General features: G+C 37.7%; 1 protein-coding gene across 2 annotated transcripts in view; it reads left to right on the forward strand.

The window, feature by feature from the left end:
* CDH12 (cadherin 12) overlaps nt 1-20,741 on the forward strand; it is a 1,213,596-nt gene that overhangs the window by 965,441 nt on the left and 227,414 nt on the right. For both annotated transcript variants that reach the window (XM_044932643.2, XM_025270675.3), the window contains exon 5: nt 4,100-4,394. In XM_044932643.2, coding sequence (XP_044788578.2) covers nt 4,100-4,394 — 295 coding nt within the window. The remainder of the gene's footprint in view (nt 1-4,099; nt 4,395-20,741) is intronic.

Here is a 20,741-nt window from a genome sequence, read left to right on the forward strand (position 1 = left end):
ATTTTCCAGGCAAGAGTACTGGAGTGGGGTGCCATTGCCTTCTCTGAACATTAGAACTAATGTTGCAAAAATACCTATACTTTTAGCTAGTTATGCATATAGTGGACTCAATCAATGCAGAATAAGTAATTTTAAACATTGCCTGTCAATGCCAGATACTACAGATGATCTTCTTAATAAGTAATTTTAAACATTGCCTGTCAATGCCAGATACTACAGGTGATCTTCTTAATAAGTAATTTTAAACATTGCCTGTCAATGCCAGATACTACAGGTGATCTTCTTTAAGGTATTATCATGAAATAAACTGCTATAAACATTCTAATCCTCTAGAGAATTTTACCTTCGTCAATCTTATTTTCAGTTTAAGTTTTAACATCTTTTCACACATTTCTTCTGAAGCTTTAATCTCTGCAGAACCCAACTTAAATTAGAAGGAAAAGATAGACGTGTAAGGAGTAGCAGCAATTGAATTTAATTTGGATCTTGGATCCATGAACTGAAAACACATTTGCTTTTTTGGTCTTACGTCAGTTTGAAAAGAAAACAGTTCTGATTTTGGCTAAATGAAGATATTTTTGGTAACTCTATTTGGATCACATTGTAAAAACCTACTTAGAATTTTCACTTGGTTCCCACAAAATTAGCAGATATTCTTTGGGGCCATTGGCAAAATGGATCCAGTTTATAAAGTTATTGCTTTTGCCTGTCTCATATTTTCAGATAAATTTGAAAGCAAAAGTAATGCTCACTGTGTTGAAAATCTTTACTAGTATGGGTGAAATTTGTAATTTGAAATTCCTAAGTTCAAAGAACATTTATCTACAGCTTGATTTTACGCTAGAAACTTCTATGCTTCATAGCAGTTTATAAAAAATTAGGAGGAAAAAAAACTTCTTCCTGTCATTTTTAGCAATTTTCCTTAGACTTCAGTAAAATATACAGAAACTTTTAAGGAAAAAAAAAAATGCGGTGCTCCTTTATAGTTTCCTCATTGTTTAAGTTACAGCATTCACCCAGTATAAATTCTTTGCTTATGCACTTATGCAAGTGTACTTCAGAGCCATTTGAAATAAATACAAATTCACAAAATGAACAGTCATTTAATGAAATTAATATGAAGGATGATGTTATTTTACTGAATCTAAAGGAAGATGTTGAGTTTAAGAGCAAAGATGTAATAAGGTTGAGTGGTTTTTTTTAATATTACTAATACACACAATTGATGAAAGTGAAAGTGGGGAGTGAAAAAGATGGCTTAAAGCTCTACATTCAGAAAACGAAGATCATGGCATCTGGTCCCATCACTTCATGGCAAATAGATGGGGAAACAGTAGAAACAGTGTCAGACTTTATTTTTTTTTTGAGCTCCAAAATCACTGCAGATGGTGACTGCAGCCATGAAATTAAAAGACGCTTAGTCCTTGGAAGAAAAGTTATGACCAACCTAGAAAGCATATTGAAAATCAGAGACATTACTTTGCCAACAAAGGTCCATCTAGTCAAGGCTATGGTTTTTCCAGTGGTCATTGTATGGATGTGAGAGTTGGACTGTGAAGAAAGATGAGCGCCAAAGAATTGATGCTTTTGAACTGTGGTGTTGGAGAAGACTCTTGAGAGTCCCTTGGACTGCAAGGAGATCCAACCAGTCCATCCTAAAGGAGAGCAGCCCTGGGTATTCTTTGGAAGGAATGATGCTAAAGCTGAAACTCCAGTACTTTGGCCACTTCATGTGAAGATTTGACTCATTGGAAAAGACTGATGCTGGGAGGGATTGGGGACAGGAGGAAAAGGGGACGACAGAGGATGAGATGGCTGGATGGCATCACTGACTCGATGGACGTGAGTTTGAGTGAACTCCGGGAGATGGTGATGGACAGGGAGGCCTGGCGTGCTGCAATTCATGGGGTCGCAAAGAGTCGGACACGACTGAGCGACTGAACTGAACTGAATACACACAATGCCTATTTGCAAAGGATTATTATACGCTTTAAAATATTTTCAAAACTTTTAGGCTGTGTTGAAACATTAAGAAAACCAAAACTCATCTTTGTCCAAAATTTTGCAAGACAGTTATACTTGCATGCTGCTGCTGCTGCTGCTGCTAAGTCACGATAGTCGTGTCCGACTCTGTGTGACCCCACAGAAGGCAGCCCACCAAGCCGCGCGTCCCTGGGATTCTCCAGGCAAGAATACTGGTGTGGGTTGCCATTTCCTCTTCCAGTGCATGAAAGTGAAAAGTGAAAGTGAAGTCGCTCAGTCGTGTTCAACTCTTCGCAATCCCATAGACTGTAGCCTACAAGGCTTCTCCATCCATGGGATTTCCCAGGCAAGAGTACTGGAGTGGGTTGCCATCGCCTTCTCAAATATGGCACAAATTGTTTTGGTTTCACTAGAAGTTTAACATATTTTCTTTGGTTACTCTGTTGACTGGAATGAGGTTTTAAATCTAAAAATTTGAACTTTGAAATCAGATAAAACATATTTTAAAACATTTCAGATCAGTATCTGGATGAAAATTAATATGATTTATAAAAATAGGCATCCTTTTAAATTTAACTAGAATATGAATGTATATTATTCACGTTATATATATGATATACATATTCTTGGGAATTCTCTTGTGGCTCAGCTGGTGAAGAATCCACCTTCAATGAGGGAGACCTGGGTTTGATCCCTGGTATGGGAAGATCTCCAGGAGTAGGGAAAGGCTACCCACTCCAATATTCTGGCCTGGAGAATTCCATGGACTGTATAGACCATGGGGTGTCAAACAGTCAAACACAACTGAGTGACTTTCACTTGTACATATTCTTAGAGATTGTATATAATGGAAAATTTATATAATTTGCATACATGCCCAGCTGCTTCAGTTGTGTCTGACTCTTTGTGACCCCCATGGACTGCTGCACACCAGGCTTCCCTGTACTCCACTATCTCCTGGAGTTTGCTCAAGTTCGTGTCCATTGAGTCAGTGATGCTATCTAAACATCTCATCCTCTGCTGCCCTCTTCTCCTTTTGCCTTCAATCTTTCCCAGCATCAGGGTCATCTTGTGTTAAATCTTGGACTCCAGTTTGAAAAACACTGATTTACAATACAATAGTACACAATAAACACAATAATAATTTCTCTTCTTAATGGTCTTCTCCTCTATTATATTTCTATTTTTCTCATTCCATATTGTATTTCAGTCAATTAGACATGTGCTGAATTTCAAAAGAAATTAGCAGAAATTAAAAACTTCAAATATATAGTACAGATTATAGCTAAACATTTGTGAATCTGAAGGAATAATCAGTTATTCTACCCATCATCTGGCTGAGTAAGACTGAATAACTCACTAAGAGTCAGTCTGTTAAAATGAGATACTCCATCATTCATATCTAAAATCGACCTGGTACGCCAAAACTGTCCTCTCCTTTCAAATGAAAAGATAGTGTTTTCTGAGTTTTTTTTTGTTTTTACTATATCCTCACTGGATGCACATTATCGACTTCTATCTTCAGGGTATTTGGAAGGTTTTTGATTAAAATATGTGCATGCATGTGCATGCTCAGTCATTCCTGATTCTTTGTGACACTGTGGATTGATTTAATATATATCAGCTAATTTATTTTAATACAACAGTCATTTAAAATGAAGCAATAAGTATGCTTAAGAGTTGTGCATTTCATTTTATGAAATTTCATCCCCCAAAATATGTGAAAGAAGTAAATGTTCAAAATCATTATGTTTATACATGTTGACGGATTTGGGGCTATACTTCTGACCTCTGTAATGTGTGGAGAAATAAGATAGATTGACAGGAGAGTTAATGAAAGGATAGATGTGTGATCTACCTATGTGATAAATCAAAAGTCCTGTATAGTAAGACTGAAAGGGAAACAGTGGCATCTCTGAGATATATAGTATATGTAGGGGCTCCCCATACATTTTTCACATTTTTGTGTTAAAAATATTTGTAAAAAAAAATTAGTGAGGGCCGTAAGATTTTGGTTTAACTTTTCTAATAAAAAATTATACTGTAAGTATGACTTTTTAACATGTGACCATCCCTTTAATTGTGTTTCTCTCTGTCTGTCTCTCTCTCCCTAAAGCTCCATTCTGACTTAGATAAAGGAGAGGGCACTGTAAAATACACCCTCTCAGGAGATGGCGCTGGCACCGTTTTTACCATTGATGAAACTACAGGGGACATTCATGCCATAAGGAGCCTGGATAGAGAGGAAAAACCTTTCTACACCCTTCGTGCTCAGGCTGTGGACATAGAAACCAGGAAGCCCCTGGAGCCTGAATCAGAATTCATCATCAAAGTGCAGGATATTAATGATAATGAGCCGAAGTTTTTGGATGGACCTTACATTGCTAGTGTTCCAGAAATGTCTCCTGTGGGTGAGTAAGCAAATAAAAATCTGTCAGATGCTACGATGAGGCCTTTTCAACATGTATTTTTCTGCAGGTTGATGGAAATATCTCACTTGTAACCCAGAAGATTATTCTTGCGCTATGTAGGATACAACTAATTTCATTTACTTTTTCAACATTTTTTTCTACTTTTTTCCTGTCTTGCTCCATTCTAAATGCTTGAATAGATACATAAATATCTAGAATATATAACATTTCTTCACTATTTTACAATCTTTATATTTCCCTGAATTCATAGAATGCCATTTTATTTTAAGGGCATAACTCACTTTGTACTGAAAGTGATTGCCATTACAAATTCAGACTCCTACACAGTTCTGGAGGTAACACCAAATACCAAATAGTAATTCTTGGCCCAAAATAAATTGTCCACAACATGTATTGCATCTGGAAGGAGTTCATAAAGGGATGTGTTTCATGCTTTGGAGCTATCCAGAGAGACTTTGAATAAAAGGCATTGTGTCTATAATAACCCATAGCAGTTATTCCATCAAACCCAGAGGCAAGTATCATTATATAGCCATTACTAGAATAAATTTACAGTTAGGCTATAGTATCATCATAATTCTTAACAATTTAAATATAATATAAATTTTACTACCTAAATTCCCAAAGGATGGCATCACTGATTCAATAGACACTATTTGAGCACAGTTTGAGGAAACTCGGGAGATAGTGAAGGACAGGGAAGCCTGGTGTGTTCCAGTTCATGGGGTCACAAAAAGTTAGACACGACTTAGCAATTGAACAACAACAACCAAAATTCACAAAGTCCTATAATATGTATTCTAGGGCAAATGAGTTAAGGATTCCAGCATTAATGACAATTTTTAATTATAACTTTTATTGCGAAGTCACCACAACCAGTTCCTGAATTTATTTCATAGTAACTTCTGGTTTCTAGCACGTTTGTAAGATAAAAGTTCCTCATCACTTCTGGTTTCAACTGGAAATGCTCTATGTGAGCCACTGCTGATATTTCCTAAGTCTTACATTTCTCAGAGGGCTCCTGCTGCCCCCTCAACCATCCCAGACATGCAAAGAAGATTGTACAGGGAACCCTGAGGGCAGACGCAGGTTAGTGGCTGTAGGAGTTGTCACGTGGATTTACCACAAATGCACTGGAAATTGTGTCTGTGACCTTATCAGGCATTCAAAGACCATTTTCTCTCCTTGACGTAAGAAATCAGCTCAGAGGAGTTCACTTCGATTTTAAACTTTTGTGTGCATACTCAGGGCTACTTTTTTTTTGAACTGCTTCTTTTATGCTATGCTATGATTCCTAGAGATTTAGAAATACAGTTTGGGAAATGTCTTATTAGAAAATAGTGCCTGAAAATATGGACAGCTGTTTATAAACTTGCACTTTGAAGATAAGCACAAGTAGAAAAATGAAGGGTGGGGGGAGAAAAATGAAGACAGTACTTTGAGACAAAGTATGGCTTTTAAGAAGACAATGAAATCCAGTACATACGTACTTTAACCTGGTGCTTACTTCATGTAAATTGGAAGTATTTACATGATTTCATGACCGTTAGTTACTCTTTAGTACTGAAACAGCATCCTTAAAGCAAATAGACACATCCCTCTGCAGTATTAGAAAATTCTGTCTTATTAGATAATCCATTAGGTCTTTTGTTATGCCAATTAGGAGAAAGGATAGGGCTGAAGAGCTGAACCTTTATATAAAGATTTATAAAAATTCTTTATATAAAGAATTTTCAGCTAGTGCCTGAAGAGAGAAATAAATCTGGAAATTCAAGCGAAGGGTAGGTGAGTAAGAGAACTGAGTGCTCCAGGTTTGGAGCGGTCCAGGTCTGGGGTGAGACAGAGTTTGCTGTTCCACCATGAGTTATCAGAAAGATCCATGGAAGAACAGGTTCTTTAAAATGCTTTGCCATATACCATAATAGCCAAAATTTTTCACTTGTTATTCAAGAGATTTCTGTAAATACCTAAACTTATTTTCAATTCACCCTCCTTTTAAAATATAGCTTTTTTTAAAATTTTATTTTATTTTTAAACTTTACATAATTGTATTAGTTTTGCCAAATATCAAAATGAATCCGCCACAGGTATACCTGTGTTCCCCATCCTGAACCCTCCTCCCTCCTCCCTCCCCATTCCATCCCTCTGGGTTGTCCCAGTGCACCAGCCCCAAGCATCCAGTATCGTGCATCAAACCTGGACTGGCAACTCATTTCATACATGATATTATACATGTTTCAATGCCATTCTCCCAAATCTTCCCACCCTCTCCCTCTCCCACAGAGTCCATAAGACTGTTCTATACATCAGTGTCTCTTTTGCTGTCTCGTACACAGGGTTATTGTTACCATCTTTCTAAATTCCATATATATGCGTTAGTATACTGTATTGGTGTTTTTCTTTCTGGCTCACTTCACTCTGTATAATAGGCTCCAGTTTCATCCACCTCATTAGAACTGATTCAAATGTATTCTTTTTAATGGCTGAGTAATACTCCATTGTGTATATGTACCATAGCTTTCTTATCCATTCATCTGCTGATGGACATCTAGGTTGCTTCCAGGTCCTGGCTATTATAAACAGTGCTGTGATGAACATTGGGGTACACGTGTCTCTTTCCCTTCTGGTTTCCTCAGTGTGTATGCCCAGCAGTGGGATTGCTGGATCATAAGGCAGTTCTATTTCCAGTTTTTTAAGAGATTTCCTAAAAGGGATGTAGCAAAAGAAAACAGAAAAAAAACAAAAACAAAAACACATGGGCCAATTAGAGCAGTAAGCCATTTCCGAATGCTAAGGAGTATTGTTTTTTTTAATATGGAACTGTATCATATGCTATGAATTCACCCAGGTATTCTTGGATTGTGTTTACATAATATGCCATTTTCAGATAAATACTAACAAGTGTAAACACCATTTACATATTAAATATTAGAAATTGAAAAACTATCAGGCACTACTTTTGCCATCTCCCAGAAACCTACATATACATATAACCAAAATACACCTATTAAGAGAAGACCTGGTTAGTTTTGTGAGAGTTGTTGTTTCAGCTTTAACTTGACCAAAAAAAAAAAAAAAAAAACAGCTGCATCCTAACATCACAGTTATCTCCCTAGAGCACCTGAACTCCATTCCCAAGCATACCCTCCTTAGCATTCGGAAATGGCTTACTGCTCTAATTGGCCCATGTTTTGTTTTTTTTTTTCTCTCTGTTTTCTTTTGCTACATCCCTTTTAGGAAATCCCTGGCTCTGTGTCATTTTCCCTGGACTATTAAAATAATATACAGTCAAGACCAGATAGAACTGACTATGGTGTATTGGACAATGTAGCTATTGTGGAAAATCTCACAGTTGGCTTTGCATATCCACACTTGAGGTGTTCTCTGCGAAACAACTACCTTTCCCCAACAATCAAGAATGCTCCTATTTCATTTTTACTAAAAGTCACAGCCAATTTAAAAAATATATATCTAAACAAATTGTATCAATGAGAGGTAATATCATTCCTTCTCCATTCAGCCTAATCTGTTCCACTTCCATACATAGGAGCAAGCAGATTTAAAATTTCTTTAATCAGGGAACTTTGGCTTACTCTTCTATCTCTCAATATAATTTTTTTTTTCTCAACAGATAGTCAAAAAATATTCAAGTTAAATTAACATTCATTTTGGCTTCCCTAGTGGCTCAGAGGTAAAGAACCCACCTGCCAATATAAGAGACATGGGTTTGATCCCTGGGTTGGGAAGATCTCCTGGAGGAGGGCATGGTAATCCACTCTAGTATTCTTGCCTGGAAAACCCCATGGACAGAGGAACCTGGAGGGCTACAAGAGTCACAAAGAGTAGAAAAAGACTGAAAGATTGGACAACAAAAAGATAGCTTAGTTGTGATATAAAAGGTCAAGAAAAAAATCTATTAGGAAAATGCCAATTTAGCAATAATGGATTTTACATCTGAAAATATGATGAATGATTAAATCTGGAATCAAAATTAACAAATGTGAAAATTATAAAACTCATAACTCTACAAAGCGAGGATAGTGGTGAGCAGGATGGTAGAAATTTTTGAGGGAAATTGGTATTTAAGACTTCTAAGACTATGGAACATATTTAGTTCCCCAAAGTTGAAGAAAATTCTAGTGACTCTATTAATTGTTTAAGAGAAAGGTCACTTTGTCACTAATTTGTGCTATATCTAATATGCTATGGAAGTAATATTCACAGATAAATTGCCTTTACTCTGACCTAAGGAAATTACTTTATGATCCAGATATTCCCCAACTCAGAGTTTTTCCTTGGAGACAAATCTGGATGTTATGAATGTGGTCTTAATTCTGTAAGATCATTGGAGTAACAATGAATTACATTAATGTGCCCTCTTTAATCCCATGGATGGAGGAGCCTGGTGGGCTGCAGTCCATGGGGTCGCCAAGAGTCAGACAGGACTCAGCGACTTCACTTTCACTTTTCACTTTCATGCATTGGAGAAGGAAATGGCAACCCACTCCAGTGTTCTTGCCTGGAGAATCCCAGGGATGGGGGAGCCTGGTGGGCTGCCGTCTATGGGGTCGCACAGAGTCGGACATGACTGAAGCGACTTAGCAGCAGCAGAAGCAGCAGCAGCCCTCTTTAATATCTGATGATTTTGCATTAGTAAGGTGTGCAGTTTCAGTTACTTTTCCTAGAGTGCTGACAAGTTTAAGATATTTAAATCCATATTTATACCTGTATTTTCTTCTTCGGCCTGAGCTCAGCCATTTTTAAGCCACTGACTGGGATATTCGTAACTAGGTACCTATGGCACATGTTATAGTTGTTAATGGGGAACACATGTATACCTGTGGTGGATTCATTTTGATATTTGGCAAATCTAATACAGTTATGTAAAGTTTAAAAATAAAATAAAATTAAAAAAAAAAAAAGGCAAAAGAAAAAAAAAAAAAATAATTGATGAAGTAAGACCTGCCATTTTCTGAGCAATAGTTAGGGGCCAAGTGAACTAATGGAGGTTTGCATTTCCTGTTTTCCTTAACCATTATGATAATTACATGCAGTATCATTTACTATTTCATCTTTATTTTTCTATGAAAACTCTTATGGATCAGAAAATAGGAATGACTCCTGAGTTCTTTATAACAAAGTTAGTGCAATCAATTATATCCTTTTTCTATGGTTAGTGGTTTCTAAAATTTCTTTGGAAGCTTTAAATTAGTTTTTAATCTCAGCTGCACTTGTAAAGACTTTGGTATGAATATTATATTACTATATTATTTTATAATTAGAGGATGGTGTTCCATGCATCAGAAAAAAAATCAGAGGAATAAGTATCTCTTATTCACTGAGTTTAAAAAATGTTTAAAAAGAATTAAGTAAGGTAGTATACATCTCAAGGAATTACACTGTTGGCTTCACAAAAAATAAATAACATGCACCCTCTTGGATTTTTTTTTTTTAATGAGTTGCATTCTGTTTTACATGAGGTTTGGGGATAAATTCCAGGATGAAAATGTTGGTGGAGTTTTTGGTACGTTATTCAGTTCAGTCAGTTCAGTCGCTCAGTCACGTCTGACTCTTTGCAACCCCATGGACTGCAGCACGCCAGGCTAACCTGTCCATCATCAACTCCCAGAGCTTGCTCAAACTCATGTCTATTGAGTTGGTGATGCCATCCAACCATCTCATCCTCTGTATTCCCCTTCTCCTCCTGCCTTCAATTTTTCCCAGCATCAGGGGCTTTTCAGTGAGTCAATACTTTGCATCAGGTGACTGAAGTATTGAAGTTTCAATGTTAGCATCAGTCCTTCCAATGAATATTTAGGACTGATTTTCTTTAAAATTGACTGGATTGATCTCCTTGCAGTCCAAGGGACTCTAAGAGTCTTCTCCAACACCACAGTTCAAAAGAATCAGTTCTTCAGTGTTCAGCCTTCTTTCTGGTCCAACTCTCACATCCATACATGACTACTAGAAAAACCATAGCTTTGACTAGATGGACCTTTGTTGGCAAAGTAACATCTCTGCATTTTAATATGCTGTCTTGGTTGGTCATTGCTTTTCTTCCAAGGAGCAAACATCTTTTAATTTCATGGCTGCAGTCACCATCTACAGTGATTTTGGGGCCCCCCAAAATAAAGTCTGTCACTGTTTCCATTGTTTTCCCATCTATTTGCCATGAAGTGATGGGGCCAGATGTCATGGTCTTAGTTTTCTGAATACTGAGTTTTAAGCCAGCTTTTTCACTCTCCTCTTTCACTTTAATCAGGAGACTCTTTAGTTCCTCTCTCTTTCTCCCATAAGGGTGGTGTCATCTGTATATCTGAGGTTATTAATATTTGTCCTGGAAATTTTGATTCCAGCTTGTGATTCATCTAGCCCTGCATTTCGCATGACGTTCTCTGCGTCTAAGTTAAATAAGCAGGGTGACAATATACAGCCTTGATGTACTCCTTTCCCAATTTGGAACCAGTTGATTTTTCCTTGTCTAGTTCTAACCGTTGCTTCTTGACCTGCATACAGATTTCTCAAGAGGCAAGTACAGTGGTCAGGTATTCCCATCCCCTGAGTTTTCCACAGTTTGTTGTGATTCACACAAACGGTTTGACGTAGTCAGTAAAGCATAAGTAGATGTTTTTATGGAAGTCTCTTGCTTTGTCTCTGACCTAACAGCTATTGGCAATTTAATTTCTTGTTCCTCTGCCTTTTCTAAATCCAGGTTGAACATCTGGAAATTCACAGTTCACGTACTGCTTAAGCCTCGGTTGGTAGGTTTTTAATCAGAGAATATTTTCTACATGGTCATACTTAATAGCCCAGCTCCAAGAAAGAAATAGTGAAGACTCTGACTATAGTTAAAATGTAATGTTTTATTATACCATTATTTATTTACATAATTTATTACACCATTATTATTATTTCAAAGCATAAATCTCCATACTTCCTTGCTTTCACAGAAGTGTCACAGACAAACATAAAATGATAAAGCAATATTTTATCATATGTGCCAGCCATGAGCACATAGAGAAGTCAAGTGGGATAGAATGAACAGGGAAACTAGCATTGATTTCACCTGTGCCCCATAAGCACAGTCATTGTTAGGAGACTGGAGAAAGAATTTTGCCTGTTTTCTACAAATAAAGACATTCTTCTTACACAACAAAAATACATTTACCAAAATAAGGAAATTAACTTTAATGTATTATTACAATCTAATCTTTAGACTCTATTCAAGCTTCATCAATTGTCTCCATAATGTCTTATATAGTAAAATGTTCCAGGTCAATGTCCTGGATTTAAGCTTTGCATGGAAGTCACCTCTTACTTTTAGTGTCATTTGCCATGTGGAAAGACCAAGAACATTCAAAAGCAGCAAGACCTGGATAGGTTTCTGTTTAAAAGTCACTAAATGTATTTTCTATTGTCCAGATAAATGCAGGCAACAGTTTTGCTAAATTTCTGCCACTGCATAACAGTGATCCTTCTTCCTCTAGTTCTCGGTAAAAAGTTCTTACTTTCATGCGAGCCCTCATTTACAGCTTCCTCACTTACCTTGCAAGGGAATGATGATTCAATAAACCATGTGTTCAAGGCACTTTGTACTGACACATTCTCCTCAAAGCCCACTGCCTGACTACACAAGCATTTCCACATTTTAAGCATTTGTTATGGCAGCACCTCACTGCCAGGAATGAAATTGGTATTATCTACTACAATGGCACCCCACTCCAGTACTCTTGCCTGGGAAATCCCATGGACGGAGGAGCCTGGTGGGCTGCCGCACTCTGTGCTAAGTCGCACAGAGTTGGACACGACTGAAGCGACTTAGCAGCAGCAGCAGCACTACTGTGTAACAAATTACCCAATGGTTTAGAGACTCAAAACTATAGAACTACAAACATGTATTATCTCTTGTCTGGGGTGTGGATTTGGCTGAGTATCTCTGTTGCAAAGTCTCTTGTGGATTTTGTGTCAAGCTAGTTATCAGGAATATGGTCTCCTCTGAAGATTCTCCTGTCAGGAGAAGCATTACTAAGGCCCTCATGTGGCTGTTACCTTGGAATTGATGCCCTACTGTGTGTGTGTGTGTGCTAAGTCGTTTCTGACTCTGTGCGACCCCAGGAACTATAGTCGGACAGACTCCTCTGTCCATGGAATTTTCCAAGCAAGAATACTGGAGTGGGCTGCCATTTCCTTCTCCAGGGGCTCTTCCCAACCCAGGGACTGAACCTGTGTCTCTTGCATCTCCTGCATTGCGGGTGGAATCTTTACTGCTGTGTCACATGAGAGGTCTGATCTCCTATTATTTCTGCCATATTCTCTGTACTTTTTAAGAATCAATTTGATAAGCCCATTCTACACTCAAGGAAATGGGATTTGATAAAGATGTGAATACTGAAGGAAGACGTAACTGAGCTGTATATAGAGGTTGTCTATATTAGATGCTGATTCCACTGTAAAATTGCTCTATCTTTCCTGTAATTATTACATATTTTGTTAAGAGGAATTTTAAAACTGGACAAATAACCTAGTCATCATCATATTTTCAAAGTATCCATCTAGAAATTTATATCTCTGTGGTCTCAAGATTTCTAATTTTATTAAATTGATTCTAATCTATTGGTATCTATTTAATATTGAAATTTTTTAGATGTGGTCAATGAAATCTTTGCTAAGCTAATTTCTATATGCTTTTAATATCATCCTTAATTAGTTGAATACTTCCTTACCTTCTGGCTCAAAAATATGTTTGGGACTTGTTTTGCATGTTTCCTGCCTTAGTCAAGAAGAAAGCTATTTTTTCAAGAAGTTCTCTTCTCACCCTTATGGAGAATAATATTCAGAAGCAAAAATCTGGTTTCTATGTGCTCTTTATTATTAGAATATTATCATTCCCAGTTGCTTTCAGTGGGCACAGCTAAACAGTAAATCTATGCACATGTACACGCTGTGCTGTGCTTAGTCACTCAGGTCCGACTCTTTGTGACCCCACGGACTGTAGCCTGTCAAGCTCCTCTGTCCATGGGAATTATCTAGGCAAGAATACTGGAGTAGGTTGCCATGCTCTCCTCCAGGGAATTTTCACAACCCCAGAGTCGAACTGGGGTCTCCTGCATCACAGGCAGATTCTTTACCAGCTGAGCTACAAAATATTTATTTCTCCATCACTGTACAGATGTTGAAAACCACGATTATGATCTAGTACCTTCAACTCCAATCTAATGCCACCATTTATTCCAGGTTTGTTTGTTTTTAATCCTTTTATATTTTATATCTCTCTTTTCCAAGAGTGAGAAGTCTGGCTGTTCTATCCTTAATACATTTTCTTGTTTGATCAGCCCAGTCTCTAATTGTCATAATCCCTGAAGACACCTTGCAGGTGCTCTGTGACTCCAGCTTCGAGGATCTTCACTCTTTCTATCATCTTGTCTCCTCCACTGTGGGTGGAGGTTTTGTTCACCTCATTAGGGCTATGAGGCCCCACACAGGCCATATTTCCCACACATGGATGCCTTACTCATGCTAATCGATCCCTGATACCCCTTGCTAGCCCTTCTTTATGGACAGCTCCTTCACTCAGATCTGGCTCAGGTACCTTGATCTGGTTGCTGTATCCCCTCCCCAAATGCATATCTCTGCCAACACAAAAGGCTTTAGGACTGAATTATTCTAGAAGATGAGTAAAGAGGAAATGGCTTTTTCTGATTCTTAAAGGGATTTAGGGTGCTTATGAAAACTGCTTACCTCTAAGTTGTATATCCAAATGTGTTAACAACATCTAAATCAGGGACCCTTCATTTGTTTTGCATTTAATTCATAATTTGTTATGAGTGAGTGAAAGTCACTCAGCCATGTCCAACTCTTTGTGACCCTAGGATTCTCCAGGCAAGAATATTGGAATGGGTTGCCATTCCCTTCTCCAGGGGATCTTCCTGACCCAGGGATCAAACCTTGGGTTCGATCTACATTGCAGGCAGATTGTTTATTTTCTGAGCCACCAGGAGTTATGATATGAGAGGCCAAAGCTGACCTGCTGCTGCTGCTGCTAAGTCGCTTCAGTCATGTCCGACTCTGTGTGACCCCATAGAGGGCAGCCCACCAGGCTCCCGCGTCCCTGGGATTCTCCAGGCAAGAACACTGGAGTGGGTTGCCATTTCCTTCTCCAATGCATGAAAGTGAAAGTGAAGTTGTTTAGTCGTGTCTGACTCTTAGCAACCCCATGGACTGCAGCCTACCAGGCTCCTCCATCCATGGGATTTTCCAGGCAAGAGTACTGGAGTGGGGTGCCGTTGTCTTCTCCTAAAGCTGACCTAGGAAATAGCTAATAAGATCAGAAGCTGAAATAAATATGTTGATTTTTGAAAACATTATTTTCCATACTGGAATACATATTTTCTATTCATAGTCAATGAAAAGAGATTTCTACAGAGAGACAGAGGTCAGAACTCTGCTGTAGTGTATTCTAGCCACACAATAGGTGGGCAGTGAACTTGTTAAGTGTCCACATCCCTGTCTACGGTTTCCCCATTGTGAGGATTGCATAGGTTATTTGTCCTCATTTTGATTTGATGTCCTTTCCTACAAATGAAGAATAAAAATACCTATTCCCAGAGGTGTACTGCAAGCAGTAAAGGAGAAAATGTATGTTTAGCACTGATTCCAATGCCTGGGGGAAAAAAATGCAGTCAATAAATGGGGGAAGATTCTGTTAATAATGTGATGATCATTCTTAGAAAACTAGCAGGGGAATGCCTAACTTGTAGAGGTCTCAGCTAGTGATCTTACCCCCTTCTGCTATGTAGTCCCTCCCTGTGACACACGAGCTCAATATTTACTATTGTCTTTTGTTCAAACTGTGCGAAGTCTATATAAGAACCTAATAGACTCTCTATCCCAATTTACATTTACTTTGGTGTAGAGTGCTCTTTTCCGTTAATGTGTGGAGACAAGCTGTTGATTTGTAAGAAACACCAATTATCAGATGACACTCTTGCCTTGCAATGTGTTAAGTGGGTTTTACACATCTGATGACATTGAACAAGGCCTGTTTATCCCTCTGGTGTCAGTGGTGAAGTGTCCACAGCACACAGCATGGCAGAACCATTTTCAGGGACATCTGATGTTATGACTGTGTGTTCCTGGAGCATTTTATCCCTGTGTTTGATTCCATTTTTTTTTTTTTTTTAGCGGTACAGTTGCAAAGGTAACACAACTGACAATGTTTGGGTGGCCTTGAAAGAAGCATGTGAATTGTTTTAGTAGCAGCACAGTGTGGCCTGAAAAATAAACAGTCCTGAATTGATCGCTGCTTTAGCAGCCACTGATCAGCTGTAAATGTTAAAAATTAACAAGAAGTACTTTTTCTCCCCTCTAACCACCAAACGACTCTAAGCATTAAATACATGTTAGCAGAAGCTGCTTCTTGGCCACTGAGTGGTTCAAAACATTAAACATATTTTCGAAGTATTACTCTTTTCCCAGCCTCCAAGTGGTTGTAAACATTAAATATGTTTTATAAAAACTACTTTGCCAGCTTCTGGCAGGATAGCGATGAACATCATTTTTCTTTAAAGTTGCCTTCCAGCTGTGATATTGGTTTTTTGGTTTGTGTTTTTTCTCTTCTTATTTGCTCAATTCTACTTTTTTTTTTTTGTACACAAAGGCAGGCAAGAGGCTAGCTGGCCCAACTGTCTCTTGCTTTATGATAAGTGATCATGAGAGAGCAGTTGCTGCTGCTGCTGCTGCTAAGTTGCTTCAGTCGTGTCCGACTCTGTGCAACCACATAGACGGCAGCCCACCAGGCTGTCCCGTCCCTGGGATTCTCCAGGCAAGAACACTGGAGTGGGTTGCCATTTTCTTCTCCAATGCATGAAAGTGAAAAGTGAAAGTGAAGTCGCTCAGTTGTGCCCGACTCTTGGCGACCCCATGGACTGCAGCCCACCAGGCTCCTCCATCCATGGGATTTTCTAGGCAAGAGTACTGGAGTGGGGTGCCATCGCCTTCTCCGGAGAGAGCAGTTACACCAATATAAAACCCTGTTGGCAACAGAGAGTTCTCTGGGGTTCAATTGCTTGGGTATTCCGCATAGATGTTAGCTCCATTTTCTGAAATAATTTTTGTTTGCTGCTTTCCATTGTGCAAAGTGTTGAGGTATGAAGATGAGTAAAAAGTTTGGTATTAAGGAAAATAACTTCAAGCAACCAAACACTGATAGATTATACCCATTGAGTGAGGTGAAAATATGCCATCAAAAGAACAGACTGAAAAGACAGGCAAAATGGCAAGACTATGGAGTTAATCAGATCACTAACCCAAACATGATAAAAGACTGGAAATCTATGTCTGGAAATAACTCAGTGTGACAACAGCATGCAATTCAAACACAGTAAAGAGCACATCACTATATAAAAGTCTCTTCAGGAATTAGCCCAGAAAATCTGTTTATTTTGACCAAATTCACAATAAAATCAAGAGTGACACTGATTCAATTGAAAATGTGAAACTGCTCTATTATTCCAGACAGAGCAATTCATCATCAAGCCACATAATTACTTGGAAAAGCTTTGATTTGTACAGAATCCAAGTGTTTTCCAAATCATAATATTGTATTTTGCTAAAAGTTTTCTGCTTTGTGATATTTAAAGGATTCAAATATTTCTAGGAAACCTATTATATACAAGACACTCTTAGGAATTGTGATTAGAACAGTGAGGTAAACAGACAAAACCCATACCTTCAGAAAGCTTTTATTCCAAAGGTCTAGTGTAGGAACAGCGAACTACACCCTGAGGGCTGACTCTGGCACATCACCTGTTCTCATTGGAATGCAATCACATCTGTCTACTTATGTGTTATCCGTGTCTGTGTTCACACTACAGTGGAATTGTTGGCCGCAGAGACCAAAAGGCCTGCAAAGCCTGCACTGTATGCAGCCTAATCCTTTACAGGAAAAGTTTGTTGAACCATGATGTTGGATTCAGTATCAGAGAGAAGGTTAAGGTAAAGTCAACGTTCTGAACAGATGCATGAAGACAGAGAGTGAAAAACTTCCTGAAAAAGAAGAAAAGAAAGAAAAAGAAATGGCAGGATGAGAGGGTAAATGAAAAGCAGGAAGAAGTCTTACAATAACAAGTTGCATGTGGCTTGAAATCGTATGCTCCCATTTCATTGGTATCCAAAACCTCAGTCACTTAATGAAAAATCTGCCTGCAAGGCAGGAGACCCAGGTTTGATCCCTAGGTCAGGGACGATCCCTTGGAAAAGGGAATGGTAACCCACTCCAGTATTCTTGCCTGGAGAATCACATTGGTAGAGGAGTCTGGTGGAGTACAGTCCATGGGATCACAAAGAGTCAGACACAGCTGAGCAACTATCATTTAGTTGGTGCTTAAGGGAATGTTTTGAATTTATTAAAGTATTAAGAGAGAATGTGCTAGGTGTGTTTCTGACTCTTTGCAACCCTTTGGACTGTAGTCCTCCAGTCCCCTCTGTCCGTGGGATTTTCCAGGTAAGAATACTGGAGTGGGGTGCCATTTCTGTCTCCAGGGAACCTTTCCCACCCAGGGATTGGACACACTGTAATTCCTGCACTGCAGGCAGATTCTTTACCACTGAGCCAGGGAAGCCCATTAAAGTATTAAAAGTTCATGATAAAATATTTTTTATTTTCCTACAAAATAATTCTATTTCAATTATGCAACCATATTTTTAAATTAAAAAACATTGAAACTGAGATTAAGAAGTTCGAAAATAGAGAAACTCTAGATTCACTTAAAACATTCTTTCCCCGTATGATTTCTCAGGATTCTTAAGTTCTTTGCCTCACATATGCGTGGTGAAAGGAAAATTGAAAATTACCAAAGCCAAATTTGAAAACAGTGGCCCGTATTAACAACTACTACCCAATAAATGTTAGAGAAAACTACATCAGAAAATAAGGTTAATGAGTTTACCAAGGTTGGCACTATTTTCATTTCTGACTAAGAAGCTGAAAGTTGAAAAAGAAAAGAAAACAAAACAAATCAGAGACTACAGTTGTATAAATAATGAACAACAGTGAATATAAAAATCTTGTACAACTTGTTTAATTGGCAATGGCACTAGACAAAAAGGAAACATGTCCATTAAACTGTCATCCATGTTAATTTTGCCTCTGAGAAAAACATTGTAATGGGATAATTTCATGAAATACTTTGATGGTAAGACAGTGTCAAACTATGATTAGCTGCTACATAATTCAAATTAGACAAGAAAGCAATTGGTGGTAGCCTGACTATTGAGAGCTTTCTTTTCATGAGTTTTTTTTCACGTTTTCCCTTTCTTTAAACAAGTATATGCTGTTTGGCAGTAAAATGATTTACTCTAAAAATATTGATATCATGAGAATTTAGTAGAAACTTCACTATAAGAAAATATTTTCCATTTTTAAATGGAAACAATTTCCATTTTAAAATCTTTTTAAAAATAACCATTACCATTTCTGAAAAAAGTCATCTTCATAGAAGTGATATTTTGGTAACTAATATTAAGTTCCTAATTAGCTAAGGCCTCAATTAAAAGCAACTTCACTTTCACTTTTCACTTTCATGCATTGGAGAAGGAAATGGCAACCCACTCCAGTATTCTTGCCTGAAAAATCCCAGGGACGGCGGAGCCTGGTGGGCTGCCGTCTATGGGGTCTCACAGAGTCGGACACGACTGAAGCGACCTAGCAGCAGCAGCAGCAATTAAAAGCAGCTCATATAATTATGTTTATATTTCTATTATCAAATATGTTCATTTTAAACTGAGTTCTCTTTCATTATTCTCATTTCTGTTCAGTTAGCCAGAGTGGATGTTCTAGAATTTAATAAGGTCATGTAAATTTTACTTTTATTTATTTTTTATTCTTTATTTTTTTATTTTTTTATTCTTTATTTTTTTCTTTATTTATTTATTTTTTTATTCTTTATTATTGTATCTTTATTCTTTATTACTTCCCCAAAAAAAAGTTATATATTTAAACTAACAAAGAGTTCCAAACATCACAAATACCAATGGGATTATAAAACAATAATTTTTCTAGTTTTGTACAAAAATCTGTTAGAATTTCTATTCTGCTTTTTAAGCTATAATTTATGTTCTTCTTGAAAAGTAACAAAACTCCTTATGCAGTTACTAAGAACACTATCTTCATATGTTAATTCCCAGTAACAGAAGCAAGTCTACTGTTTCTCAACCAGGGAGAGCTTTCAGAATTAAATAGTTTTGTGTGTCTTTCTGAAATAAAAAGACTATTGTTTTGTTAATAGCAGAAAAAGGAAAACATGTAAAGATTATTTTTGGGTCCATATATTTATTTCTTAAGAATGCTGGTGAAAAGTATCTTAAAAAGGACCAGTATGACTGACAAGAGCAAAGTTGAAAGAGTGTTTGCAGAACACTAGCAAGAAAGGTCATGATTCTAGAAAGTCAAAATATTAGAGGGAAAACAAAATAGACCCTGGAGTACTGCAGCTGCTGCTGCTAAGTCGCTTCAGTCGTGTCCGACTCTGTGCGACCCCATAGACGGCAGCCCAACAGGTTCCCTAGTCCCTGGGATTCTCCAGGCAAGAACACTGGAGTCGGTTGCCATTTCCTTCTCCAATGCATGAAAGTGAAAAGTGAAAGTGAAGTCGCTCAGTCATGCCCGACTCTTAGTGACCCCATGGACTGCAGCCCATCAGGCTCCTCCGCCCATGGGATTTTCCAGGCAAGGGTACTGGAGTGGGGTGCCATTGCCTTCTCCGGAGTACTGCAGATCTGGATTCAAATTTGATAACGTGGGGTAATGTTTAGAACAGTGTTTCCTTTTTGTAAATGTTTTTGCCAGTAAATATAAGGATTGAAAGATATACCATTTGTAAAGAAGTAAATAAAAAGGAAAGAAAACTACACTCTATAAGAATTTTAATAAAATGCTAGTAATTTATTTTTTCCTTCAGCAGCTTTTTCTTCTTTGGGATTTTTAGATTTGGAGAAGAGTCTTCAATGACGTTTTTTATTTTCCTATTTTCATCCTTGAAGTTGTTCCTAGTAAATCACATAAGAAGGACATTACTAAAAACATCTCCTTCTGAGAACACATATTTTTTTATGAAATACCGTTCATCCAAAATATTTGAATAGAGACTCAAAACATAAGAAATGAAATATGATAGGTATAAAATATAATAAAACACTGTGCAAAAATATGCCTAGTGGATGTTAAAAGTAATGTCTTAGGGTTCAAATTCATGACAGTGGACTGAGCAAACACATTTATTTCTCCTTTGTTTCAAAATACCATTGAAATACACAATATAATACTTAGAA

Source organism: Bubalus bubalis, chromosome 19 (assembly GCF_019923935.1).
Source record: "Bubalus bubalis isolate 160015118507 breed Murrah chromosome 19, NDDB_SH_1, whole genome shotgun sequence".
Taxonomy (NCBI): domain Eukaryota; kingdom Metazoa; phylum Chordata; class Mammalia; order Artiodactyla; family Bovidae; genus Bubalus; species Bubalus bubalis.